We start from the raw sequence: 24,898 nt of genomic DNA, 5'->3' as shown, positions 1-24,898 counted from the left end.
GCTGGTCCCTGCTCCCTCTAGTCCCAGAATCTAGGAAGACTGTGTCAAAGGCATCGTGTTGCTTACCTTGGCATAGAAATATTTCATAATCATGTTTTTTCCTCAAGAGACTTGTTACTGGAAAAGTCTGGGAAGAGGTCTCAGGTCACGAACCCCACCAAGTAGCCCTTCGCAGTATCAGACTAGGTCAGGAGCTTCCATAAAGAGCGTTGGTGCAACTTTGGGGTCATTAAGCCCTGATTTATGTTCCTATTGAATGAATGCTCTCTTTCTATTAGGACTGTGGTGGCAGACAGGGATTGGGCTTATTTTCTGAGGTTCCGGGAGGTCCCAACATTTTATTTTCATGTAGGACAAACCTTTCTACTAGTCAGAGCTATGAAACCTGCCCGGACTGGTTCACTGCATGGTGAATTTCGTGTCAGTGGTCGTGGGGCCCAAATAGGATGGCCACTGATGAGGAAGGAGAGAGTCAGGCTGGGTTTCTCCATGTGACAGACACGCGTTGAATGCCTATATATGTGGGTTAGGAGTTCTGTAAGTAACAGAAAAATTGGCCGGCACTGGCTGACACAGCCCAGGGGGTTTGCTTTTCCTCCTCCACAGGGAATCTGGAGGCAGGCGGTTCCCTGTCTTGATCCGGTGGCTCCAGGATGGTAGAGTCAGGATCTGCTTCTGACTTTGCTCATTGTCAAGTGGCTGCTACGGGTCCAGGGGTCACATGTGTGTCCACAGGTAAACGAATGAGCTCCACTGCCGAGAAAAACCAGCATCAGCGGGGTCTACCCCTTTTCTCGAAGAGGAACACCTTCTCTGGAAGCTAATGGTGTGCCGGTAGATCTTCACTCATCGGCTTTCTGGGGGGTGGGAAGAAGATAGTCCTGATCTATCGTCGTTGTCAATTTCTGCGGCATTAATCCTCCCACCACATCTAATTTCAAGCTACTGGCGGCAGCCATGAGAACAGATGTCAGTAGCACCACATGATATAGAATTTCTATCATACGGTAGATCTAAAATCTTAAGTAGCATCGATAGTCACAAACCACAGTAAAATGACTAGGAGCTAATTCCGGATATTTATTTTTGATTTTTTTTTTTAATGTTTATTTTTGAAAGAGAGAGACAGAGCGTGAGCAGGGGAGAGGCAGAGAGAGAGGGAGACACAGAATCCGAAGCAGGCTCCAGGCTCCGAGCTATCAGCACAGAGCCCGACGCGGGGCTCGAACTCACGAGCCGTGAGATCATGACCTAAGCCGAAGTCGGACGCTTAACCGACGGAGCCACCCAGGCGCCCCAATTTTTGATTTTAATATAACTTTTGTTTTTGATAGAACTTTCATTGTAAGTGCATATAATTTAATTTTTAGGTAGCCATTTTGTTTAATAAGTGACTTTGCACAATTCCCAAAGTGTGAACAATCAGCTCTCAAGGCCTGCTCCAAATTGGCCCCAGGGCACCAACTGCTGGAAACCTTTCAGCCAGCTTCCACCAGGTCTCACTGGCCAGGACAATGTCACATGGTCCCCTCAGGCTGTGAGGGAGGCTCGGAAGACAAGACTCTATTCAGGTCTATATGATGGAATATGGCCAAGGGAAAGGGGTCAGAGAGGACAGTGGGGCCAGCCAGCAAGCTGACTGCTTGGTCTCCTCCAACCGACTGCCCTAGAACAGGACTGTGCTGGGCATTTGGAGCACAGTGGGGAGCGAGACAAAGTCCATTCCTGTTCTCACGGGGCTTTCAATTTCATAAGAAATAATCACAAATGTAGAAGCGTAACACAATGCACACATTTCTTTTTTTTTAAACTATTTTAAAAAATTTATTTCCTTTTTTGAGAGAGCAAGCGCGGAGGGAGCGAGCGAGCGAGCAAGCGAGCGAGAGAGAGAGAGAGAGAGAATCCCAAGCAGGCTCCGTGCTGTCAGTGCACATTCTGATGCAGGGTTCGATCCCCTGAACCGTGAGATCACGACCTGAGCCGAGATCAGGAGGTGGACGCTTAACCCATTGAACCACCCAGGCACCCCCATGATGCACACATTTCGTAACTAAGTTTCTGAGTTAGAGTTTGGCACGTTGTAGCTGGGTCCTCCGCTCAGGGTTCACCAGGCTACATTCAACATTTTGGCTGGGCTGCATTCGCACGTGGAGGCTTCACTAGGGGAAAACCCATTTCCAGGCTCATGCAGGTGGCTGCCTGAATTTATTTCTGCGGACCTGCATGACATGGGGGTTAGCTTTTTGCTGACCATCGGCTGGAGAGTGTCCTCAGGTCTTACAGACTATCGGCCAGGTGGGCTTCCCCAAGGCCATCTCATCCAGAATGGCAGGTGACATCTTCAAAGCCTGTAAGTGTGACCTCCTTCCTGGGGAAAGTGACACTTAGGGAGAGACTGGAAGGGTCAGTAGGAGGTGGCTAATACAGGGAGAAAAGTGTGTCAGGCAGAGGGCAGCGTGTGCGAAGGTCTGAAGCCTGGGTGACCATCCTTTGTTGAAACTACTGTACTCCCTGGGATTTTATTTTCCTGTTCTCCGAGGACATCCCCAGACCACAGGGGGGCCCTGGCTGGAGAGGAGTAGGGAAGCTTCTTATATTCGTGGAGGGATTTGTCTGGCAAATCAGCTTGGAAGTCAGGCTTTCAGTGTTGTCCGTGTGTGCGAGTGTGTGTGTGTGTGTGTGTGTGTTTCTGCATGTTCAAGTGATGAGTGAGTTGAGGAGGACTGAGGACAAAGTGCAAGCTAGCACACCCCCGACCCCCCCCCCCCCCAGGTGGGATGTGTGTGTCATTCCTCAGGCACTCCCGGCTGCCCAAGGACAAAGGAAAGGAGAAAACGAATGGGCAGCTGATGGAGATCACAGTCCTGAAGGACATGGGTTTACTAAGCTCTTAGTTTAGAAACATCTTAGTAAATTACAAGAAAAAGGCAATCTTATCAACAGCCTCATCTCCAGAAACCCATGGACTCAGTTTCCTGGAGCCTCAACATCACCCTTCCATAGTGATATGGGGAACAAAGGCCGAAGGAAATGCCAGGTAAAATTTAATTTATAGCCTGCAGCCCGTTGACAAATACTTAAGGCAAATACAGAGTAGAACGTTTCTCCAGGAACCCCCTGCTGTCATAATGTTAATGCCTCAGTAGAGGGAAAACAACCTTAGCTTGACTGTAGCTGGGCCTCTGGCAGCTTCGGACTCCTCGTTAGCACATCAAAGTCCCGCTGGAGGCCTCCCTTTGACTTTACTTCCCCAACTCCGTAGGGTAAAACCAGCCATTCTTCACAACCCCAGCGCAGCTCTTCCAGCCCTTGGGTCCCGTCCCCGTGCTTTAATAAAATCCCCTTTTTGCACCAAAGAGGTCTTCGAGAACTCTTTCTTGGTCGTCGGCGCTGGCCCCCCCACCATCACCCGCAAACCTCATCACAAGGAGATGGGACTTTATCCATTTATCCATCTGTCCTATTAGCATTCGCTGAGCGCCTTAGGGCACCGGGCTCTGTTCTGTGCGCAGAAACGAATCAGAGTCCGACTCCTGGCTTGTCCTAGAGAGCGATCACGCTTCACTGAGGGTGGGGGGTGGGGTACCCGCTCAGGCAAGTCCAGCTGGTGCTGTGACAGAGTGGCAATGCGGACAGGGACCGCACGAGGGAGTGAGGGAAATAAGACACTCCACGGTGATTTCAGATTTTAGCCTGAGCGACTGGGTGGATGGAGAGGCCATTTACCGAGAACGAGAAGAATGAGCTTTGGGCTCCGGCTGAGCACACCGCCTGCCGAGCAGATTCTGAACCGACTGGGCCGCGGACTCACCGGGCCGGCCCCAGCGAGACCCCCGCAGCCCCGCCCCGGCGCGGCCCCGCCTCCTCCTTTGTTTCCTTCGGCCCCGCCCCCTGCGCGTGGCTTCCTCCCCATTGGTCGGGGGGTGGGCCCCGAACGCCGGGCGCCGCCGGGGGCGGGGCGAAGGGGCGCGGGTGGGGCCAGTGCGCCTGCGCGGTGCCTGAGGCCGGCCGCAGCCTGGCGCCGGCTGCTGCTCCGCGCGGAGCCCGAGCCCGAGCCCGAGTCGGAGACGGGCTGAGGCGGCGGCTAGGGCGGCCCCGCCCCGGGGTTCCATTGTTGCGGCGGCCGCGGCTCTGCGGGCTGCCCGGCTCTGTTCCCCTCGGCCCGGAGCGAGCGCCGCTGAGGCGGTGACCTGAGGTGAGGCGGCGGCGGCGGCGGCGGCGGGGCCGGCCCGGCCCGAGTCCGGGGCGGGCAGGGGTCTCGGGGCCGGGCGAGGGTCCGGAGCCGGTGGGGGGGCGGGGGCTGGACGGGGGTCTCGGGGTCCGACCGAGCCCGGGACAGGCAGGGGTTCCGGGGCCGGGCGAGGGTCAGGGCCGGATGGGGTCCGGGGCAGGCAGGCGTCCCGGAGCTGGGTGAGGGTCCGGAGCCGGTGGGGGCCCAGGGACTGGACCGGGAGTCTCGGGGGCCGGCGAGGGTCCCGGGCCGGTGGGGGGACGGGGGCCGAGCGGCGGGGCTGGCCTGACGGAGGTTCCGGGTGGCAAGGGTCCCGGGCCCGGCGGGGGTCCGGAGTTGGGCGAGGTTCTTCCTCGGTGGGGGACAGGCTCCGCCGACCGGACCGGGGTTTCGGGGCCGCGCGCAGGCCCAGGGGTCGGACGCAGTCCCGGGCGGCGGGGGTCCCCGCGCCGGGTGTGGCAGGTCCAAGCGGGGCACCCGCGGGGTCGCAGCCCGAGGTGGCAGCCGCCACCCTGAGCCTCGCAGGACCAAGATCGGGACTGACCCCGCGGTCGCGCATCCGGGGCGCGCGGGCGTTGTCTCCGCCTTGGGTGGCACCCAGGGGGCTCTGCGCCTGCTGCGACCCCGCGTGGCCCCCGGCGTGAACGCCCGCGGGGCTTCTGATCGCTGAGAGCGGGGTTCCGCCTCCGGCCTGGCTCCCCCTATGGTGTGGCTGGTGCACTGTGTCGTGAAGGTGGGTCTGCGTCGGCCCTTGCGCGTGGGGAGTCCGGGACGTCCTGCGTGCTGTGTCCTCCCTCCGCCCATGGTGTGGCCGCCTTGCTGTGTCTCACTGAGGGTGATGGCAGGGACTCTGAGCGGGCGGGTCCTGGTCCCCCTGAGTGTGAGCGGCGCTGTCTTTCTGCCCCCCTCCACGACTGGTCAAGTGAATGTGTGTTACCCACGGTGGCCCTGCGTGGACCCCTGCCGCCGGTGTCCTGGCCACCCTGTGAGTTGGGAGACTGCCCCTGCCCCCTGCCCCACCTGGGGGCTTGCAGGGGTGTGATCCCACCCCTGTGAGTGTGTGTGTGGTGGCCTGTGCGGTGAGGGCGTCCTTGTGTGGGTGGTGGCTCCCGGCAGGGTGTAGCGGGGTGCACGGGCGCAGCTGGCCTGGGTAGGACAGCTGACTCCCTTTTTCATCGCCTTCGTTTTTCTTCCGCCAAATGAGCAGAAATGGGGAGCGGCATCGCCGGGCTGCACTTCTGGAACCCACCCCTCTCCCTGGCGGGTCCCTGGGGACCGCGAGGCTGTCACTGGCCCGCCCAGGGACCGCGCAAGTCAGGCCGCCGTGTTTCCTGCTCCGGTGCGAGAGCAGGCTCTGATTGGAGGGAGCCGAGCCCCTCTGCCCGGTGCTTCTTGATTTCTTCCGTTAGGATTGGGAGGGAAAAAAAAAAAAATCTGGAAAGCCAGATTTAACTTTGCAGCTCTCAGCGCCTGGAGAGTCAGGGAACTCTCACAAGAATTTGGCGGGCTGGAAAACGCATTTGAAGGAGGGGAATCCACACCCACGGATCGAGGCCAAGGCAGTTACAGTTAGAGGTCAAGTCGACCAAGGGATAGCCAGGGTGAGGCTGCGGATGGAGAAACTCAGATTTCAAGACTGGATGCCCCGTCACCTAAATAAAGCGGAAACGCCGACAGTGTCCCCGGGATGAGTCCTTCCCTGGGGGATGCACAGCTGAACAAGACAGCCTCTTCTTTCTTTAAGCGTGTGGTGTCCTGGCCCAAGACAGAAGACTGAGGTGCAGGCAGAAGTAGTTCTAATGGCCGAACTGAAATGCTTTGTGGACAAGATAGCGTGTAAATAGCAGCACTGGACGAAATTGTGCTGAAAAGGCAGCTGTTGCTTTTGTAAAACCCAGAAGGTGCAGACCCTTGTCTGTGTTCCACTCTTCCCAACCCCCCCCCCCCCACCTGTAGCTGCTGTAGTTCTGACCCCGCCTACCCCTTCTTACCTGCCACTTTCAGCAGCATCTCCTGTCCGAAACCTTCCCTGAAATCTCTGTCCTGCCCTCTGTGGTCCTCAGGGACAGAGTGGTGAGCCGTGGGAGAGCCCGCCCGATGCTCCGGTAGAGGTGGGCACCGTGTGTGCGCGGAGCTGAGAAGACGTGTTCTTTAAACGAGGGAGCTTCGTTTCTATACCATGGTTCCACAGGTCAGCTCTCCAAAGGGTTCGCTGTTTCTTCCTGGTGTTTGTCGCGCCGTGCCTACAGGGTACTGGGTTGGCATTTATGCCTTCTAATTCTGGCTCCAGAGTGGATCCTGTTTGTTCCTGCAAAGCCACCCCTCTGGGCATCACGTTCTTCCCCTCTGAGAGTCTTAATCGAGGGAAGAAACTTCTCAGCCCTAATTTTTTAAATTATCTCAACAGAATAGAGCAGAGGAACGTTCTCTTAGCAGGAGTGTGTAAAAAGCGGAGGTCTTTGAAGGCGTAGGATCCAAAGTGGAAGTTCTTTTATTTTCTTTTTCTTCGGAGGGTTTAGTCACATGGGTGTATACTTTATCTCAGATTTGAGGACCAGAGTCTATGATGGAAGCTTAAGCACCGTTTTGATCTTTCTTCGTAACTATGCTGTCCTTGCAACATCTTCACCGTATCCGATTGATTTGATGTTTTCCTTAATGAGGTTGGGTGCAGAACTCGTGTCTGGAGCATTCAGTCGATCGTTTGAGTGCCGGGTGAAGGCTTCCGTGTGTCCCGTCTCTAGCAGAGATGTTAATTTGGGGAGTCGGAAATACGTGGAATTTGGGAGTGCCCTGAGTAGGTGTATGTGACTTCAGGAAAAGGCGCAAAGCACAGTGTAAAATGGGTACTTGCAAGAAATCACATCCTACGTTAAATGGCCTGTAAGGAAGCTCCAGTTCTAAGGAATACGGTAATTAACCCTTTCAGCTGTTAATCTCCTCTCCAATGTATCTGTTCGGTAAAATGGGAATTTGGTGTGCTTGATTCACTGAAAGCCACTTGTCTGTAGAAAGGATACACAGTTTTCTCTGCTATTCTTGTGTGGACGATTCAGGGCTTAAAAATAGGGGATAGCTGTGTGGTTGCGGTGCCGCTGAATTAAGATTTTTCACTTCGCGCAGTAGGAGTTTGGTTCCTTTTTTCGGTTTGCAGGCTTAATTAAAAAAAAAAATGTACTTTGTTACGTGCGGCATGTGGTTTGTTTTGTTAGCGATTGCATTTTAGGAGGGGCCTTCAGAAACTCCGCGGGATCTTCTCTGTGGTTTTCTTAGGATGCAGTCACGTCCTCACTGAAAGCTAACTGGTTAATGCTCGTTTTGCTTCGAGAAGACCATTTATTTTGCGTGTAGCTGGCTGGGTTCGTATATGGACCCAAAGGAAAGGAGCCTCTCGGGAATGGCATGCCCGGGGATGGAGTTTGGACTCTGCATTTCAAAGCTGTCCTCTCTTGCTCTTTACTGAGGGAAGAGAGGACCCCTCCCCCTCCCCCAGGGGCCCCCACCCAAGGTCTCATTCATCCTGCTTTAAAACCCTGATGGTGCTTCCTTTTTTTATGATTATGATGTTCTGTAAATCACCTTTTTCTTTTGCCTATCACTTGGCTCAAAGTCAGCCTTTGGTCTTCAGGCCTACCCTCCACCCCACGCCCCGTGTCACCCACCAAATGGATTTTCTTCTCTCTTTTCCACTTTAAAGTCCTTACCGTGCACGTGCCTGTGATTAAGCCTCCTCGAGATCCTTTTGGATGTTGGCAAGATGTAAATCCAGGTGACGCACCGAAGGTCACTCACTTGGGATCTTTTGGACGGGGTACGTCAACAAGAGACGTGCTCCCGGTGAGGCTTTCGTGACGTTCGAGTGCTTCCCGGGGACTTCAGCTCCCTCAGCGGTGAAATGGAGTTAGCCGTTAGGTTGCTTCTTCGATGTCGCTCAAGAGATTGTTCTGAGGATGAAACGAAATCAGGAATGTGGCGGAAGTTGTAAGTTGTAAGATATTTGGTTGCCAAAGATTAAAAAAAAAAAAAGGCTTGATTACGAATTTAACAAATCCAAGTTTTTCAGACGTACATATGAGCCCTTATGTGAGTGTATCGGGCAACTTCATCCAGGATTGTTTTTAGTCTGTAATTGGCATTGTTGTTGGACACTTCAGCATTGTGGGGAAGCACCGCGTGCAGTTGCCCCCGTTTTCCTTAAGCAAGGCTCCTGGAGGCGTGGAACCGAGCCCTTAACAGTGTCTTCAGTTTTGTGCCATCCCGTGGGTGCTCCTTTAACGAAGCATACTTTCTTGAGGTTTCAGTACCTCTGAGCGACCTGTCGAGGTGAGAAAAGGCGATAGGCAGTCTGAGGTCAAGGGCAGCCAGGCATTCCTGCCGTTCACATGAGAGAGCAGCGGGCATCAGTACAAGCCTGATTTCAGCACCTAGTTTTTCTCGGGCCTCCCTCTCCATCGGCCAGGCTGCCCGGGAAACTGCAGTACCTCCCAGTTTCTCTTGTTCTCCCCCTGCCTTTTCTTCCTCTCCACCAACCACTCTGTGCCTCTGAGCTCCCAGGCATGGCAGTGGGAGGAATACGGAGGCTAATAAAGCACAGCACCGGTCCTCAAAGAACCCACTTTTTATGACAGTGTAACGGTCACATAGCTCAGCAGACGTTTGTACAGATTATCTGTGACATGCCCGAGTACTGCGGTCAATGTGCAAATACAAGCTGGGGCGCGGTGCGGTGACTTCTCTGGGAAGAGCTGGGGCTCCACAGTCCAGTGGGAGAAGCAGACCTGGGTGCCATTTCAGGGCGGTGCAGTTAAGTGCCGCCATAGGTATGCAGGAGAGTTTGGGGACCGGGTTGGTGCACGCAGTCCAGCATTTATTCTCCTGCGTGGCGCTTAGAGTTTATCGGGCAAGGCAGGCATTGGGATGTTTCTAAGTTGAAGGGCAGTGAATTACCCCAAACCTGAAATCTGCAGAATGTTCCGGGCAGTTTGTAATTCCCCAAATCTGCATGTATCAGAACAGGTCCGTAATGTGTTGTGTTGGACGGCCATCCTTGCCTGTTGATTTGCCTGTTGATTCAAATCCGTGTACTCTTGTTGAATATGTCAACGGCGTGACCCACACTCTGCCGGGTATTCTCGCATCGACCACCGTATGGGTCTCCTGCGGCTGCTGTAACAAATTGCCACAACGTTAGTGGCTTCAAACTACACGAATTTGTTACGTCATTGTTCTGTAGGTTGAAAGTCTGCCTCTGGCTTCACCGGACAAAAAACAAGGCATTGGCAGGACTGTGTTCCTTCCTGGAGAATCTGGGGGAGAATTGCTTCCAAGCTCATTCCGATTATCGGCCGAATGTAGTTCCTGTTGGACTGAGGCCCCCGTTTCCTATCTGGCTGTCGGCCGGAGGGCCGCCCACGGCTCCTAGAGGCCTCTTCTTTCTGGTCCTTGCACACAAACCCCTGAGCCCAGAACCAGTAAGGACCACTGAAGCCTGCCGCAACTCTGCCATATCTCTTCTCCTGCCTGGAGAAAGTTTTCTGCTTTTAAGGGTCCATGTGATTAGATGGGGCCCACCTAGGTAACCCAGGATAACCTCCCCATCTAAGGCCTGTAGCAAAGTCCCTTTGCCATGTAATGCGATCTAGTCACGTTCCAGAGATTGGGTCATGGGCGTCTTTGGGGGCCATTACTCTGCCTCCCACAAGTAGCTGATCTAATTATGACAACATCTGATCAAGTTGTTGTTATCCTAGTTAATACATAAGTTAACTAAGGCACCAGAATTTTAAGCAAATTGGCAGGGCTGTTAAGATTCCTAGTATATGACAGGACAATTCTTCTGACTCGCTGTTGTGCTGGGGGTGGGGTTTTTTGCATGAGAGACAGGTCAGTCAAAAGCCAAGAAACTTTTTTGCTTTGGAGTATTGAAGTGGTCCGCTCTAATTAGAGAAGTTTTGCCAAGAAGTCATTAGAGTAATTCCTCTATTAGAAAAACCACCCATGGGGTGCCTCTATGGCTCAGTTGTTTAAGCATCTGACTCTTGGTTTCAGCTCAAGTCATGATTTCATGGTTTCGTGGGTTTGAGCCCTTTGTAGGTCTCTGTGGTGACAGTGCGGAGCCTGCTTGGGATTCTCTCTTTCTCTCTCTCTCTCTCTCTCTCTCTCTCTCTGTCTCTCTGCCCCTGCCCCACTTGGGCTGTCTCTCTCTCTCACAGTAAATAAATAAGCTTAAAAAAAAAAGGTACTTGTTGGGATGAGCACTGGGTGTTATATGTAAATGATGAATCCCTAAATTCTATTCCTGCAATCAGTATTATGCTCTATTTTAACTGTCTTGGATTCAAATAATAAAAAAAGAAAAAAGAAAAGAAAAACCACTCACGTGGGGCATTTGGGACCTTGTCTTTTCAAGGTTTACAGGAAGGACTGACCCCATGGGGTAGAGTGCATGAATCCACATCCATTTCTAGAATGGAAACAGCTGAGTCAACCCAACAGGGAGTCACATTCCTGAGTTTAAGAGTCTGTTTCACGGCTGAGGCAAAACCCAATAAACAACGTTTGCACTTGGATTGATAGTTGGGAATGAGGTGCCTTCTGTGGTCAGGGAAACAACTGTGACAGTCACCACCACGTACTCAAACGAGCATGACCGCATTTGATCGCGGAGGTGTTTTTAATGATTGTTTCATAAGGATGTTTTTTCTTTTACGATAAGTGACAAGCTCTGATTTGAAATAAGCTGCCTGTAAGAAAGAAGAATCTAGAATCCTAAGGCTTTTAGGCTGGCCTTCAGGAATTCAGGAACAGCCTGTAATCCTGGGCAAACATTTTGTGTGTCTGTGCTTCCCGTGCGTGTTTAGCGGGGAGAGGAGTTCCAGTTTGCCATTCAAAGGGGTTGGGTTCCAGACCGTTGAAGAACATATCGCTCAATGTGATATTGAGTATCAGATTTTGTTTAAAAATGTAATACTCATTTTGACCAAAGTTATACAGGCTCATAGTTTTAAGAGTCAAAAGTTCTGCGAGACTTAGAACAAAAACACAGCCATCACCTACTCCACCCTTCTCCACCCTGATTCCTGTTCCTCAGAGGCCATCATTTTAATGCTTCAGCTCTTTCTTCCAGATTGTGCGTGTGTGGAACATCCTACTACTTAGAAGCCAATTTGGGTCACTTATCCCACCCCTTCCTCCCACTGCCACCTCTTTCCGCCCTGTGCTCCCTGTGCGATTATGTCAAAGGTTCTGCTGAAGTATTCAGCAGCACTTATTACAACTGTGGAAACGTTACTCACAGCTGAGATGTTTAGTCTGTTTTGATTGCATTTCCTTTCTTTTTCCTAGAGTTTGCTTTGCTTAGTTTTTTTTTGTATCTGTGCTTTATTCACCCCTCACCCCGGCAGTGTAAATCTCCTCTCAGTACATCCACAGGCACCGGGGAATCATCCATTTTATCCTTTTCTTAGGATAACTCTTCTGAACCTCTCATCCTGCTGCCTTTCCTCTCCAGTGGTTGCTTGCTAGGCCTGCTGCCACTGTCCCCTTAGACCTTCCCTGTCACCCTGAGAGAGAGCTCCTTTCACTCTCTGGGATCAGGATCCCTCCTTTTTAAGTTTTGTCACTTACTTTGGTTTCGCATATCCACCAGTAGCTGTCAAAAAATATACATACATACATACATACGTACGTACGTACGTAGAGAGTTGAGATCTTATATAATGTTGGAATATTTTCTTCTCCTTGTTATATTTTCCTTTCCATGTTATTGGTCATTTGAGTATAGAGTTCTGGGCTAGAAAGCATTTTCCTGCAGAATTTTGAAGATAGTGCTCAGATCCAGCCTCCAATGTGATGGTCAGTGTGTCCAAAGCCTTTCCTTTGCATGTGACTCGCGTTTTCTTCTGCATGATCTTTTAGGCCTTTGTTCTTCCAGGTGTTTAGAAATTTTGTGATGGTAATGCCATGATGTGGGTCTTGTTTTTGTTCCTTGTGTCGGACACTTGGTGAGTCTGTCCCATCCGTGGACGCCTGTCCTTTATTCTGAGCATTGAACTCCTCTATAGGTCTGCGTTCTTCTGTTTCTTCACTTTCTTTGTCTTTTGTTTTCCTTTTTTGGAAGATTTCTCAAACATTTTCTCTAAACTCTTCTATGAATTTTTCATTGTTACAATTTTAAAAAATTTTAAGAACTCCTTTGTAATTCCTGAAAAAAAATATTTTATTTATTTAGAGAGACAGAGAGAGAGAGAGAGAGAGAGGAGGGTCAGAAAGAGGGAGGAGAGAGAATCCTGAGCAGGCTCTATGCTGTCGGTGAAAACCCCAACCCAGGGCTTGAGCCCATGAAACTGTGAGTTGATGACCTGAGCTGAAATCAGGGGTTAGACACTTAACTGACTGAGCTGTCAGGTGCCCCTATATATATTTTTTAAAGTCCCATCCTTTCTTGTTTCAAGGATGTGGTCAGATGTGGTTTTATTGTGCTCCTCATCCTGGAGGAAAGGTTTATTTTAAAAAACCTGTTTTTTAATGTTTATTTATTTTTTTTTAAATTTTTTTTTTCAACATTTATTTATTTTTGGGACAGAGAGAGACAGAGCATGAACGGGGGAGGGGCAGAGAGAGAGGGAGACACAGAATCGGAAACAGGCTCCAGGCTCTGAGCCATCAGCCCAGAGCCCGACACGGGGCTCGAACTCCCGGACCGCGAGATCGTGACCTGGCTGAAGTCGGACGCTTAACCGACTGCGCCACCCAGGCGCCCCAATGTTTATTTATTTTTGAGAGAGAGAGAGCATTAGTGGGATAAGGGCAGAGAGAGAGAGAGAATCCGAAGCAGGCTCCAGGCTCTGAGCTGTCAGCACAGAGCCCGACGCGGGGCTCGAACTCAATGAACCTGAGCCCAAGTCGGACGTTCAACCGACTGACCCACCCAGGCACCCTGAAAAGGTTTATTTTTAAATGGCTTCTCGGGGCGCCTGGGTGGCTGAGTCGGTTAAGCGTCCGACTTCGGCTCAGGTCATGATCTCGCGGTCCGTGGGTTTGAGCCCCACGTCGGGCTCTGTGCTGACAGCTTGGAGCCTGGAGCCTGTTTCGGATTCTGTGTCTCCCTCTTTCTCTGACCCTCCCCTGTTCATGCCCTGTCTCTCTCTGTCTCAAAAATAAATAAATGTTAAAAAAAAAACAAATGGCTTCTCAGTTGGATTATCTAACACAGCCTGAAATATTGGATAGTAGTTTCAAGAATTACCTTTCCACTCATTATCCGTTTTCCAATATGGAAAAGAAGTGACCTTTCAATCCTTGGAGGTGTTAGAACATAGCTTTTGTATGTTTTCAAACACCCTCTTCCAACGTGTTTCTTCCCTGCCTGTGTCATAGCTAAGTTGTGCCCTCGCTTTGTAAACCTCGTGTTGTCCGCTCAGGTCTGTGTGCTGCTGCGTCAGTGAGTTCAGAGTTTGGAAATCCTTGTCACCTTTTGCTTGAACAGGTGCATGCTAGTCGATCGCGCCCGTGCGTGTGGCATGCGGTGCCACTGGAGGCAGATAGCACTGAGGAAAGCTCCTTTGGGGGTCAGTTTTTAATCGTAAAAAATATTAAGAAAAGGCAAAAAGACGGGGTAATAGTGATGGGTTCTTGTGCTGGACACTAGGTAATGGTGCCACAAAAACTAGGGTATTTTTAGCCACGGTGAGTGGAGTTAGGTTTGGGGCCGTCAGCCCGTGTGGAACGTTCTGGCAGGAGCGGTGCACAGAAATGGCTTCTTGGGAGCAGGACACAGGCCTCCTCGTGGGTGTTTGATGAAGACACGTGTAACAGATATCCAAAGAGAAAAGGGGAATGCATTCGAAGATTGTTCTGGAATCCTGTATTTGGAATGACTCTTGAACAGTAAAGGATTTCTGGAACATTTACAGCAAGGAGTTCTCAGTTCTGGTCTGTGGAAACGAATGTGACGGTGACAACCAGGATGAATCTTGAGGACACGTGGCTTGGTATTTTCTCGTTAACATCCCCTCTTCCCGATGAACTCAGATTTGTGTGTTAGGAGGTCATACGTCACTTGATGTTTTTCTCCAGATGGGTTATTTGGATTTTCCGGTTCTTTTTTTTTTTTTTTTTAATTTTTTTTTTTAACGTTTATTTATTTTTGAGACAGAGAGAGACAGAGCATGAACGGGGGAGGGTCAGAGAGAGGGAGACACAGAATCCGAAACAGGCTCCAGGCTCTGAGCTGTCGGCACAGAGCCCGACGCGGGGCTCGAACTCACAGACCGCGAGATCACGACCTGAGCCGAAGTCGGACGCTTAACCGACTGAGCCACCCAGGCGCCCCTGGATTTTCCGGTTCTTGAAGAGTGGCCCTCTGTGTCAGTCTGTTCAGGCTGCTGTAGCAGAATACTGGAGACCGGGTGGCTGGCAAACAACGGAAATCGATTTCTGGAGCTGTGCAGGCTAGAAGTCCAAGATCAGTGTGCTGGCAGATTCAGTGTCCAGCGAGGGCCCGCTTCCTGGCTTCCAGAGGGTGTCCTCTTGCCGTGTGTTCCTGTGGTGGAAGGGCGCTGGGGCTCTCTGGGTCCCCTCTGTGAGGGCACTGATCCCACTCAGGGGGGTCCACCCTCATGACCCGACTGCCTCCCCAAAGCCCTGCCTCCTAAGACCATTCATTTGGGGGTTCAGTTTCAACGTGGGAATTTTGAGGGAACCCCAGCATTCGGTCTGTGGGACCCGCTGAGAAGCTCAGACGTGCCGTATCTTTATGATGAGGCAGATGATGGGGTGGAAAAGGAGACTGTAGTATTCATGTTAGAACTTCCGGATTCTGGAGTTCTGTGTCCCCTCCACCCTCACGACCGCCTCGGTTGGTTGAGTGCTTTCCGGGTCCCACGCACCTGCCTCTCGCTTCATCTCTGCGGCCACTCCGCGGGGTCGGCATGTCCAAATCTTGCAGGTGACATGAGATGAGACTCCTGGGGACTGCAGTTGTCAGCGCTGTGTCGCCTCTTTTTCAGTTCTCGTGACGAGAAGAAAAGCTGGCAATGCTTTCCAAATGGTGATTCACGTGAACTCGGCTTATGGGGATCACGTCACAGTGCGTCAAATCCTCACGTTGTACACCTACAACCGGTACGCTGTTATGTCTCAGTTGTATCTCAGTTTAAAATTTTTTTTTATGTTAATTCATTTTTGAAAGAGAGAGAGCACAAGCAAGGGTGGGCGGAGAGAGAGGGAGACACAGAATCCGAAGCAGGCTCCAGACTCCGAGCTGTCAGCACACAGCCCGATGCGGGGCTCGAACTCACAGACCGCGAGATCATGACCTGAGCCGAAGTTGGGAGCGCAACCGACTGAGCCACCCCGGGGCCCCAGTTGTATCTCAGTTTAAAAACAAGAGGTGAGGAGACGTTGAATAACTCGCTCAAGATCACAGGGGAGGTGGGATTCGGACGCTAACGCCCAAGCCTGGGCTCTTGGCCGCCACACCGCACGGCCTCTGTATGTGCTGGGACTTTCTGGTGTCTTGGCACCGAGTTGACTGGTGTGCCCAGGGACTGTCACGATGGAGCTGTCCAGGGCGCAGCTCAATCGCTCGTGGCGACTCCTGCCCGGAGGCCCAGTGGCCCTTGTTGCCTTTGACCTGCAGGGCGCCCGCCCCTCGTGGTGCTGGCAGGTCGTCCGAGTCCGTGCTCCCTGAAGTCCCTCCCTCAGCCGTGTGGCAGGTAGGGCACCTGTCTGTGGGGAGGATCCCAGGCCCGGTGGCCCTTACGGTGGCGCGGGGCACGCGGCAGATGCTGGCAGAGGCAGGAACCAGATGCTTCGGGCTGCAGGGGGGCGGATGGGAGGGCAGAGGACGCGGTTCTGAGGTGGGCCGCGGAGCAGGAGTGGGACTGCCGCAGTGGCACTGAGCAGCCGAGGCTCTCAGCTCTGCGAAGGTTCCAGCCGGCCGGGCCCACTTGGGTGGCTTCCCCTGAGTTCTCTGCGTGCTTAGTGCAGGGAGGAAGTTATCACGGCAAAGGAGTCCTCCGGACGTCGTGACCGCGTTTGGAGTTTTCGAGGTTCAGCCCATTGGGCCGGCCTGGGCCGGGAGACAAGAGCCCGTGCCTCCCTCCTCGTTGGACACCTGTCCGGCGAGGCCCAGTCGAGTGTCCCCACGCCTGTGCCCCGATGCCAGCCGCGCCCGTGTTTGGGGAGTACGAAGGGGCTGCTGTTCAGTGCGTGGAGAACATCGCGCGTGGCACTTAGTCCGTCCTCTGGGTGAGACAGCCTCACAGATCCAGAGGGTTCTTGCTGATCCACACCCTGCCTCCTCGACGCCGAACCCTCCATCGTCCCGCCGCGGAGGGCACTTCTGAAGCCTCCGAACGCTGGCAGTCTGTCAGCTGCCCGTCGAGCTCGGGGAGAGCCGTGGGGGTGATGGCAGAGACCCAGGCCCCCAGACCCGGGCTGGCTTTCTGGCTCTGCCGCTCAGGTACTGGTCGTGTGGAATCTGGGGCTCGTCGGGGACTTCTGTGAGCCTCCCGGACCACGTGGAAACACCCCTGCTTGGAAAGGGGAGCGGGGGCGCGGGGCGACGACCACCAGGAGCTTGGTGTGGGCGAGGCGTGCGGCGAGCGCTGGGCGGGATGGGACCGATCGGCGTTACCGGCTGTCGTCACGGCTCGCCTCCGCTGGGAAGGGGTGAGGAGCGTCACCCAGCCTGGGTCCTTGTGGCAGCGGTGAGGGCTGGGAGCCTGCGACCTGGGGCGTGTTGCCGTCGGCAGCGAGATTTGGAGCGCTGCTGTGCAGCCACGTGCCGGCCCCCTCGGGGCCGCCTGGGCCGGTGCGGCGGGGACCAGGGGAGTTGCCGTGCCGCCGAGGCTGCCCGGGGCCACCGGGGCCGGCGCGTGGGTGCTGCGGGAGGAGGGGCTGTGCGGCCGAGTGCCCGGGTCCTAGCTCCGCACGGAAGGCACTCGGAACGGTGTGGCCGATGAAAGTTTTGTTGTTGGTGCCGAAGAGGAGTTGAGAAGGCGTTACTAGGGGCGCGTCCGAGTTGCTAAAAGTGGAAGTAAGGGCCGACATGGGAAAATCACTTCCTGGTGACGGGCCGGGGAGTGTGAGTTGGAAGGACCTACGCCTAAGTTGAAGAGTGGAAACAATTGCTGTCCTTTGGTGACCCTCCGTGAGTCTGGAAGCCACTGCACGTCGCTGAATGAAAGGGGCCGGGGCGCGGGGTCATCAGCCTCGTCCCGAGGCGTCTGCTCTGTCTTGGGGAGAGGTGGCCGGGGCGACGGTGCCCACAGCTGGGAGTAAGTGTGAGCTACTGTGAATACAGAGTCCCCTTTGATACAAGCCTAGCGGTAAATACTAGTTGTATTAAACGTGAAGACAGAGGCGTAGAGGTATCGGGAGGTTTTCAAGGTCACACGGTTGTGAGTGGAAAAATGAAAGGCTGACGCACTGTGGGGTTTCCCCCAAAGCCCTCGAACTTTCCTTATCACTTGGTCGTTCCCTGGCCGTGCGGCAGCGACTGAGAACTCCAACACATGGGGCTTTGCGGCAAGGACCGGGGGGATATGACGATGTCTGCAGACCTGGGATATGCCGCAGCGGGCTTCTAAGTTACAGAGTGCCCACCTGGAGAAAAACCCCTGCTTTTAGACCTTTTTGTGTGGAAACAGATGAAGACCAAACACGAGAAAGGCAAAAGCTGTTGATTCAGCGCTGGCTGGAGCAGGGGGTCAGCCACCCACACTTGTGTTTGGAGGCGGGCAGAGCAATGGGGGAGCTTCCCAGAGGAGGAAAGGGCGCTCGGGTGGGCCCGATGGGGACTGGGGAGGCCAGAGAGGCTGGGGAGGCCAGGGAGGCTGGGGTTGCTCAGGAGGCTGGGGAGGCCCACTGGAAGGGGGCGTCCATGCGGCTGGTCAGGGCAGCAGGTGTGGCTTTCTCGGGTTGGTCCTGAGTCTGAAGCAGGACAGAAATTAGGGAAGCTGTCCGTTATCGATCAAGTTCTGGCCGAAGGTCACAGGGGTCATTGTTTGGGTTCCTGGACTGTGATTAGAGACAGCAATCTGACTTCCTGCAGATCTGACTTACAGCTCCTGGGCAGGTCACTGTGGGTAAGGGACTAGTTTCCTGGGTGGGTCACTGTGGGTCAGGGGGTAGGTTGTTGTGGGTGAGGGGCCGGCTCCCTGGGCGGGTTGCATTGGACTGTGGGTCAGAGTCGTGTGTATACGTGGTCTGGCCCCTTGTCTTTTTGTAGATTCAGTCTCTCATCTTTCTCTTGAGGGTAACAATATGAAATGACAGATGTGTTGGGAATTCTGTAGAAATCGTATGGTCTCTGGAAGTTTTTCACACAGACATTTAAATCAGAGCGACTGTGCACTCTGGGGCCATCACCTCGGAGATTTAAGAGGCTTCAGTAATATTCCCTTGGTATCACTACACTTTTCATTCATTGTTATGAAAGTCTGCCTTTGTCCACAGCTGGCTCGTGACTGTCCATTTTGTGCTGGACCCACATCCCTGCGGATGTCATCTTTTGTGCCCTTCACCGTTGGTCTTAGCTTGTCCTCCTGGCCAGTGAAGTTTAGTTTTCTAACCTTTGTTGGTACTAAAGTACGGAACTGTGGGTCAGCTCACTGACTGCACTGGCAAACTGGGAAGCGGGGAGAAGCTATCGTGGTTTTGGTGGTAAAGCCGGGAGTAAAAGTCTGTGTACCTGCCACGGTGCGACTGAGGGAAGGCTAAATGTGCAATCTGCAGTGAAATAGTTTTCCTTTAAATGTTTCTTCATTCATTTTGTTTTTAATTTTGTTTTTAACGTTTATTTTTTTGAGACAGAGAGAGACAGAGCATGAATGGGGGAGGGTCAGAGAGAGAGAGGGAGACACAGAATCCGAAGCAGGCTCCAGGCTCTGAGCCGTCAGCCCAGAGCCCGACGTGGGGCTCGAACTCACGGACCGTGAGATCATGACCTGAGCCAAAGTCGGCCGCTCAACCGACTGAGCCACCCAGACGCCCCTTCTTCATTCATTTTGAGAGACGGTGAGAGTGCGAGCAGGGGAGGGGCAGAGAGAGAGCGAGAGAGGGAATCCTAAGCAGGCTCCACGTTTAGCACAGAGCTTGGTACAGGACAGGGCTTGATCTCACAGCCGAGAGATTATGACCTGAGCTGAGGTCAAGAGTTGGACGCTTAACCTACTGAGCCACCCAGGCACCGCCCCCTACCCCCCGCCGAAATGAAATCGTTTTATAACTGATTTTCATTTATCTCTGCTTCTCGTTCTTTTTATCACAGAAATTTTATAATTTTTTAATGCTTATTTATTATTGAGAGACACAGAGCATGAGTGGGGGGTGGGGAGGGGTGGGGCAGAGAGAGAGGGAGACACAGAATCCAAAGTGGGTTCCAGGCTCTGAGCTGTCAGCACAGAGTCTGACGCGGGGCTCAAACCCACAAACCGCGAGATCATGACACTGAGCTGAAGTCGGACGCTCAGCCGACTGAGCCACCGAGGCGCCCCTTATCACAGAAATTTTAAATTGGCCTTTATGGTTATCATCAATGTAAACAATACTAACTTATTTACATATAATTTACCTTTTTTCCTTTTCATTTGCTGTTTCCACATGATCGAAAGGGTGTTGTAACGGGCCCCCAGATTCACGTGGTGAAGCCACGTGACTGCCAATGTGGTGGCGCTAGAAGTGACTCTTTCAGAGGTAGATAGGGTTAGACGAGGTCACGAGGACAGGGCCCGGTCCGATGAGATGAGGGTCCTCGTAAGAAGAGACAGCGGGGAGCTCGCGTGCTGTCCCCGCGATGAACCCACAGCGAGGAGACTCGCCAGGATCTGCATCGACAGGCACCTTGATCTTGGCCCTCCGGCCCCCTGAACTGTGAGAAATACATTCCTGTCGGTCATGCCCCCGGTCTGCGGTATTTTGTTATCGTGGGCCAAGATGGTTAACACAGACATGGTTCTCGAATGCTGTGGCCTGTATTTAAGTTGGCAGTGCTATGGAAATAAATGCCTGGTGCTTGTACGCAGAGAGCACTGTGATTCCGGGGCCAGTGCCCTCGGTCAGTCTCCCAGTTGTGTCTTGTCTGTATTAGGATAGCTTCCTAACCCCTCGCCAGCCTATCATGTGTCTGGATTAAATCACACACGGTATCCTGCTCTTAGCATTCCACGTCTGTACAAACCCCCTTTGTGGTCTTCCGTCGTTAAGACGCACAGATTCCTTGGCTTGGCATTCGAGGCCTTCATGATCTAGGTGCAGTCTACAAATGTGGGCTTGTCTCTTTCTCACTGTCACCAACCTTACACTCCAGCTCGTGGCGTAAGCCCTTTCCCGAAGCCCCGCGTGACAGCCCCGCTTACGGTTCGTGCTTTCCCGCCTCCTCTGTGTTCTGCTGCGTCTTCCCGCCGTGTCATCCTTTGAGCTGTGAACGGCTCCCTTTCCGTGACCGCTTCTCTGACACCCCGATTAAAATTGCGCCGCCATTTTGTTCCTTATTGAATCAACACGACGATCCCGTGGGGTCACTGTTAGTAGTCACCTTAATTGCTCTTGTAGTCAAGTCAAAAATGCTTGCTTTAGTCCTGGATTTTGAATGTGTTGTACGGGCAGCGGGGCGGCGTTCAGAAGGGGCCCCGCTCCAGTCCCCCATCCGCCTCCTGTAACCGCGTGACCTGCTACGTTTGCACCCTCGCGAGGTGGTCTGAGCACAGCCAAGCATTGATGGAGAATTGTGTCTTCTTTTAAAACCACGGATGTAGGTGTAACCTAAACACTATTTCCTGCCAGTTCCCTACTGCTAGACGTTTAGGTGCTTCCCAGTCTCTTGGAAGAAGAGACAGTGGGTCTCCTTGCTGCTGGATCGAGGGGCGTGCACACCTGGGGTCGAGACTGGTGATGCTGTGTTCCCTTTCATCAGGGTTGGGCCGTGTTACCCTCGCCCTGTCGGTGTTTGAGAGCGCCTGCCTTCCACACCCTTGACAATGCAGTATGTTCTCAAATGTCTGTTCCTTGCCGATCTCATAGCTAGGTTAAAAAAAAAAAAAAAAATTGGGCCTCTTTTAAAGAGTAGGGAACCGAAGCCAAGAGAGATTAGGTAGGTAATTTGGTCTCATATAGGTGGGTAAGCCGTGACCTGAACTTAAGCCTTCTAAATTTCCAAATTCGTTTGCTTTTGCGGCAGGCTGGCATAAAATATATATCGCCTTTCACAAGTTAATAATTATGTACCACTGTTTAGTCCTCCTGGATTATAAGCCGTGTGTGTGCACGTGTGTGTGCATGCACGCAGAAGGGAATTTTCAGAGTGAGAGAATTTTTTCGTTGAGTCTAGTCGAAAGGCAGTGCAGGTGGGAAAATAATATAGGTTTTTCTGCTTTTAAATCTCAAAGCAGATCTAAATTGTCTTGACTCTTCAAACCATTTGATACAGATTTGTTCTAAGGGAGAAGTCTAGGCCCTTTTTCTTTTAGGGATTGTGGCTTTCTTGATAAGAGAAAGGAAACCTTGCTAGGAACCCTCTCAATTTGTAGACGTTGTCTGTGTTAATTGTATTTGCCACGTGACTTACAAGATTGTTTTGGGAAGCAGGTACGTTTAGCAATTAAATCTGCTTCCTTGATAATTAAATTCTTTTTTCTTCTTTCCTTTATCCAGTGTAGCGACAGCATGAAATCTGTGTATAAAGCCACTGGGTTTTGCTGACATCCAGAGAAGGGTGACTCCCCCCACCCCCAAACATGGACCACCGCATACCACACTCTGAGTTTCTGCATACCAGAACGATTTTGCATAATAATCATGGTATCGTCACACTTCCCAGATATGTGACCTGAGTGTGTGTGTGTGTGTGTGTGTGTGTGTAATTCCCATAGGCATGGTGTGTATGTGTGTGTAGAAACGTACATTCATTTTTGTGGTGGGAATCAAGTGGTACCGTTTAAAATGGCCTTTCCGACAAATTCCGGAGAGCCCTCTCACCCCACAAGTTCGGAGGTTGTAGGTCCACGGGTAACGTGGACGCAGCCTGTCTGCTGGCCCTGCTCCTCGACGACCCTGTTTCCGGTGTTGCGGATCTGTTCAGAATTTGCTCATCAGACTTCATGCCTCCCCTCAGGGGGATTGTTTCGTTGTGTCTTGCTTTTTGTGTGTTCTGATGACTGACTCATCGTAGTCTGTGTGAGTTCCCTTCCCTCTCAGCTGCCTTCTCTGTCCGACGGATCGTCAGGAAGTCTCCTCCGAATGTCCTGCTTCTCCAGCAGCCGGTGTTCGGGACTCTGGGTCGCGCAGTCCCAGAGGGAGCATACTCACCCTCCGGATGTTCAGCGCTTTCAGGGCGAGCCAAGCCTAGGGGTAGTTTTTGTGGGACTGGGTGCCAGCACCCCTCTGGGGGTCGGGAGACCTGGCCTTGTCCTGCCGCAGGCGGTGGCCCGCCGAGTCACCAGAGACGCGCCGTGTCCGCTCCCGGGAGAGTGAGGATGGTGTTTGCTGAGCTGCCTCCCGGCGTGGTGACTCCCCGACCCGCTGTCTGCACTGTGCCAAGTGCGGTGGAAATGAGCACGCGTGAGGCGCCTTTGTGACCACGAGGCGTTGCGGTCCAATTTCAGACGCCAAGGGACGGGCCACCCGCGCTGGGCACGGGCGCACGCTGGTGGAGTTTGGAAGGGCGGTTCCAGATCCCGCAGGGTGGTTGACGGGACCCCAACCCCCCGGCCCCGACCACGCTGAGGGAGACGCGTGCAGAAAGCTGAGCTCACGTAGAAAATTCGCCACGTCCGAGTCTTGGATTATCGCCCGAGAGAGAAGGTGGAGGGACGGTGCTCTGTGTTCACAGGAAGTTGTGCTGTGGCTCCCGGGCGATCGTCACACACCCGGGTTCGCTCGGCTTCACTGCGCCCTCCTGATGCGGCCCGCCCCTTCGAAGGGTGGCGGGCAATCCCTTTGACGAACTTTACAGGGGGAATAGGTGCTCACTGAGGACAATCCCAATAGCTCCGTGAGAAGGAGAGCGGAAGGTGGATGTTTCTCACGGCCTTTGGGGTAATAACCACTAGTAGTATTTGGGGTCTTTCCTCCCGGCCCTTCTCCAGCGTACGTGCAAACACAAGCGTGCCTCTTGGAGGCATTTGTAAAAAGAAATCGCGAGCACCGGACACGCGCTGTTCACACCTCCACCCCGGTGGTTGCGGGGCCGTCCTTCTGTGATGATGCCTGCAGATCGGATCGACTCTCTTGCCCTTGGCGCGCTGGCCGGTAACCACCAATGGTAACGACCTTTCCTGGGCGTCTGCCGGGTGCCTGGCCCTGTGCGCCGAGCTTGTTTCACGAGTTGGGTCACGTGGTTTTTCACGACAGCCCTGTGGGTGCGCGTGGCTATCGTCAGCCTTTGTCATTTTACAGAGGAGAAGACCAGAGTAGAGAGAGGCGTAGCCGCCGCCCCAGCTCGTGGCCTCGTTTCCAAGAGAGAACGCTTTTGAAAAGGCCCCTGTTGAGTTAAAGCGACTGCCGTCTACTCATTTCAGGGCACATTCGCTGACTGCATCCCGTGCGGGGCGCGCCTTCCGAGGGGCGGCTCCTGAAAGCGTGTTTGGGACGGGGGGAGGGGAGAGCTCGCCGGGGGCACAGGGCCCCACGGGTGCAGGGAGGGACGGGCCCTGTCAGGGAGAAGGGGTGCAGAGGGGAGGTCTCTGGGTGGTCCTCGGGACGGCCAATTCTGCCACGTTCTGTCCAGGTCTTGTATGCTTTTCAGAGATTCGGTTTGGGTCCTTACGATAGCTCACCCAACACCGAGTGGCTGTGATTTCAAACCGCCTGAGTCAAGGTCAGTGCTGATGCCCCTCTGGTGGGGGAACTGTTACCCCAACCCTGTGGGAGTCACCCGGGACTAGACTGTTTGCCTACAAGTGGCTAAGTGGGTTTGATGCCTGTTATGGTGGATTAGACTTTCCTGCTCTCTCGCACTTGGAAGACATTTCACTCGTCTGTGGGTTTTGCTGAGGGGCCGTGGGGGTCAGGCTAGCAGGGCTCTGACGTTTGTGGGTTGATACACATGTTTTGCCAGCGCAGTGAGAAAGCATTATGGAATGTGCAAAGAGACAGGACAGAGCAGGGGACACGGGCTAGGGGTCCCCGTGACTGGGGTGTAAATGTTTCTGTGACCGGGCAGCATCTGATTTGTGCCCACGCTGTTGGCTTTCTGCTAGGCACTTTCTCTGCTATTTTGGCCAGTTTTATTTGGGTGTCTCCTGTGCAGAAGGCATGACCTCAGTCTCTGCCACCAAGTATTTATAGCAGTTGGTACCTCCTATGTGGGTCACTTTCTCTGCTGTGGTTTCTTTAAGGAAATTGTAGCTCTCTTACCCAAAAGCACACCCCGCCCGCCCATTTCAAGGTGTCAGCCTTGAACCCATTTCTGAACACCTGGGGAGAGGCTGTCCTGAGTTGGGGGGGGGGGGGAAGCGCCTGCCCGCTCCGACTGGTAGGGCCCGATGATCACCTGAGCGAAGGAGGTCGGCAGTGAGTGCCGTCAGCGCATCTCCCTCCGCTGTCTCCCTCTCTTCCTCCTCCTCCCCTGTTTTGCTTTAAACGTTTCTTATTAAAAACTGAGCAAGTTTTTTGTTGTTGTTGTTGCTGTCCTTTGCTAACCGCTAACCGCATGTGGGGTGA

General features: G+C 53.2%; 1 protein-coding gene across 3 annotated transcripts in view; it reads left to right on the top strand.

Moving 5' to 3' along the window:
• The first annotated feature begins 3,988 nt into the window (after positions 1-3,988).
• AFAP1 (actin filament associated protein 1) overlaps positions 3,989-24,898 on the top strand; it is a 147,602-nt gene continuing 126,692 nt past the window's right edge. For 2 of the 3 annotated variants that reach the window (XM_023253431.2, XM_023253429.2), the window contains exon 1: positions 3,989-4,195. Coding sequence is in view for 1 of the 3 variants with exons in the window: in XM_023253428.2 (XP_023109196.2) it covers positions 15,279-15,355 (77 nt within the window). In the remaining 2 variants the exon portion in view is untranslated. Of the gene's footprint in view, positions 4,196-15,240; positions 15,356-24,898 lie in introns of all 3 variants that reach the window. The other variant, XM_023253428.2, reaches the window with a different exon arrangement.

This window comes from Felis catus, chromosome B1 (genome assembly GCF_018350175.1).
Source record: "Felis catus isolate Fca126 chromosome B1, F.catus_Fca126_mat1.0, whole genome shotgun sequence".
Lineage (NCBI taxonomy): Eukaryota > Metazoa > Chordata > Mammalia > Carnivora > Felidae > Felis > Felis catus.
Note: the sequence above shows the minus strand (reverse complement) of the source record. Positions and strands in the feature narration are given on the sequence as shown.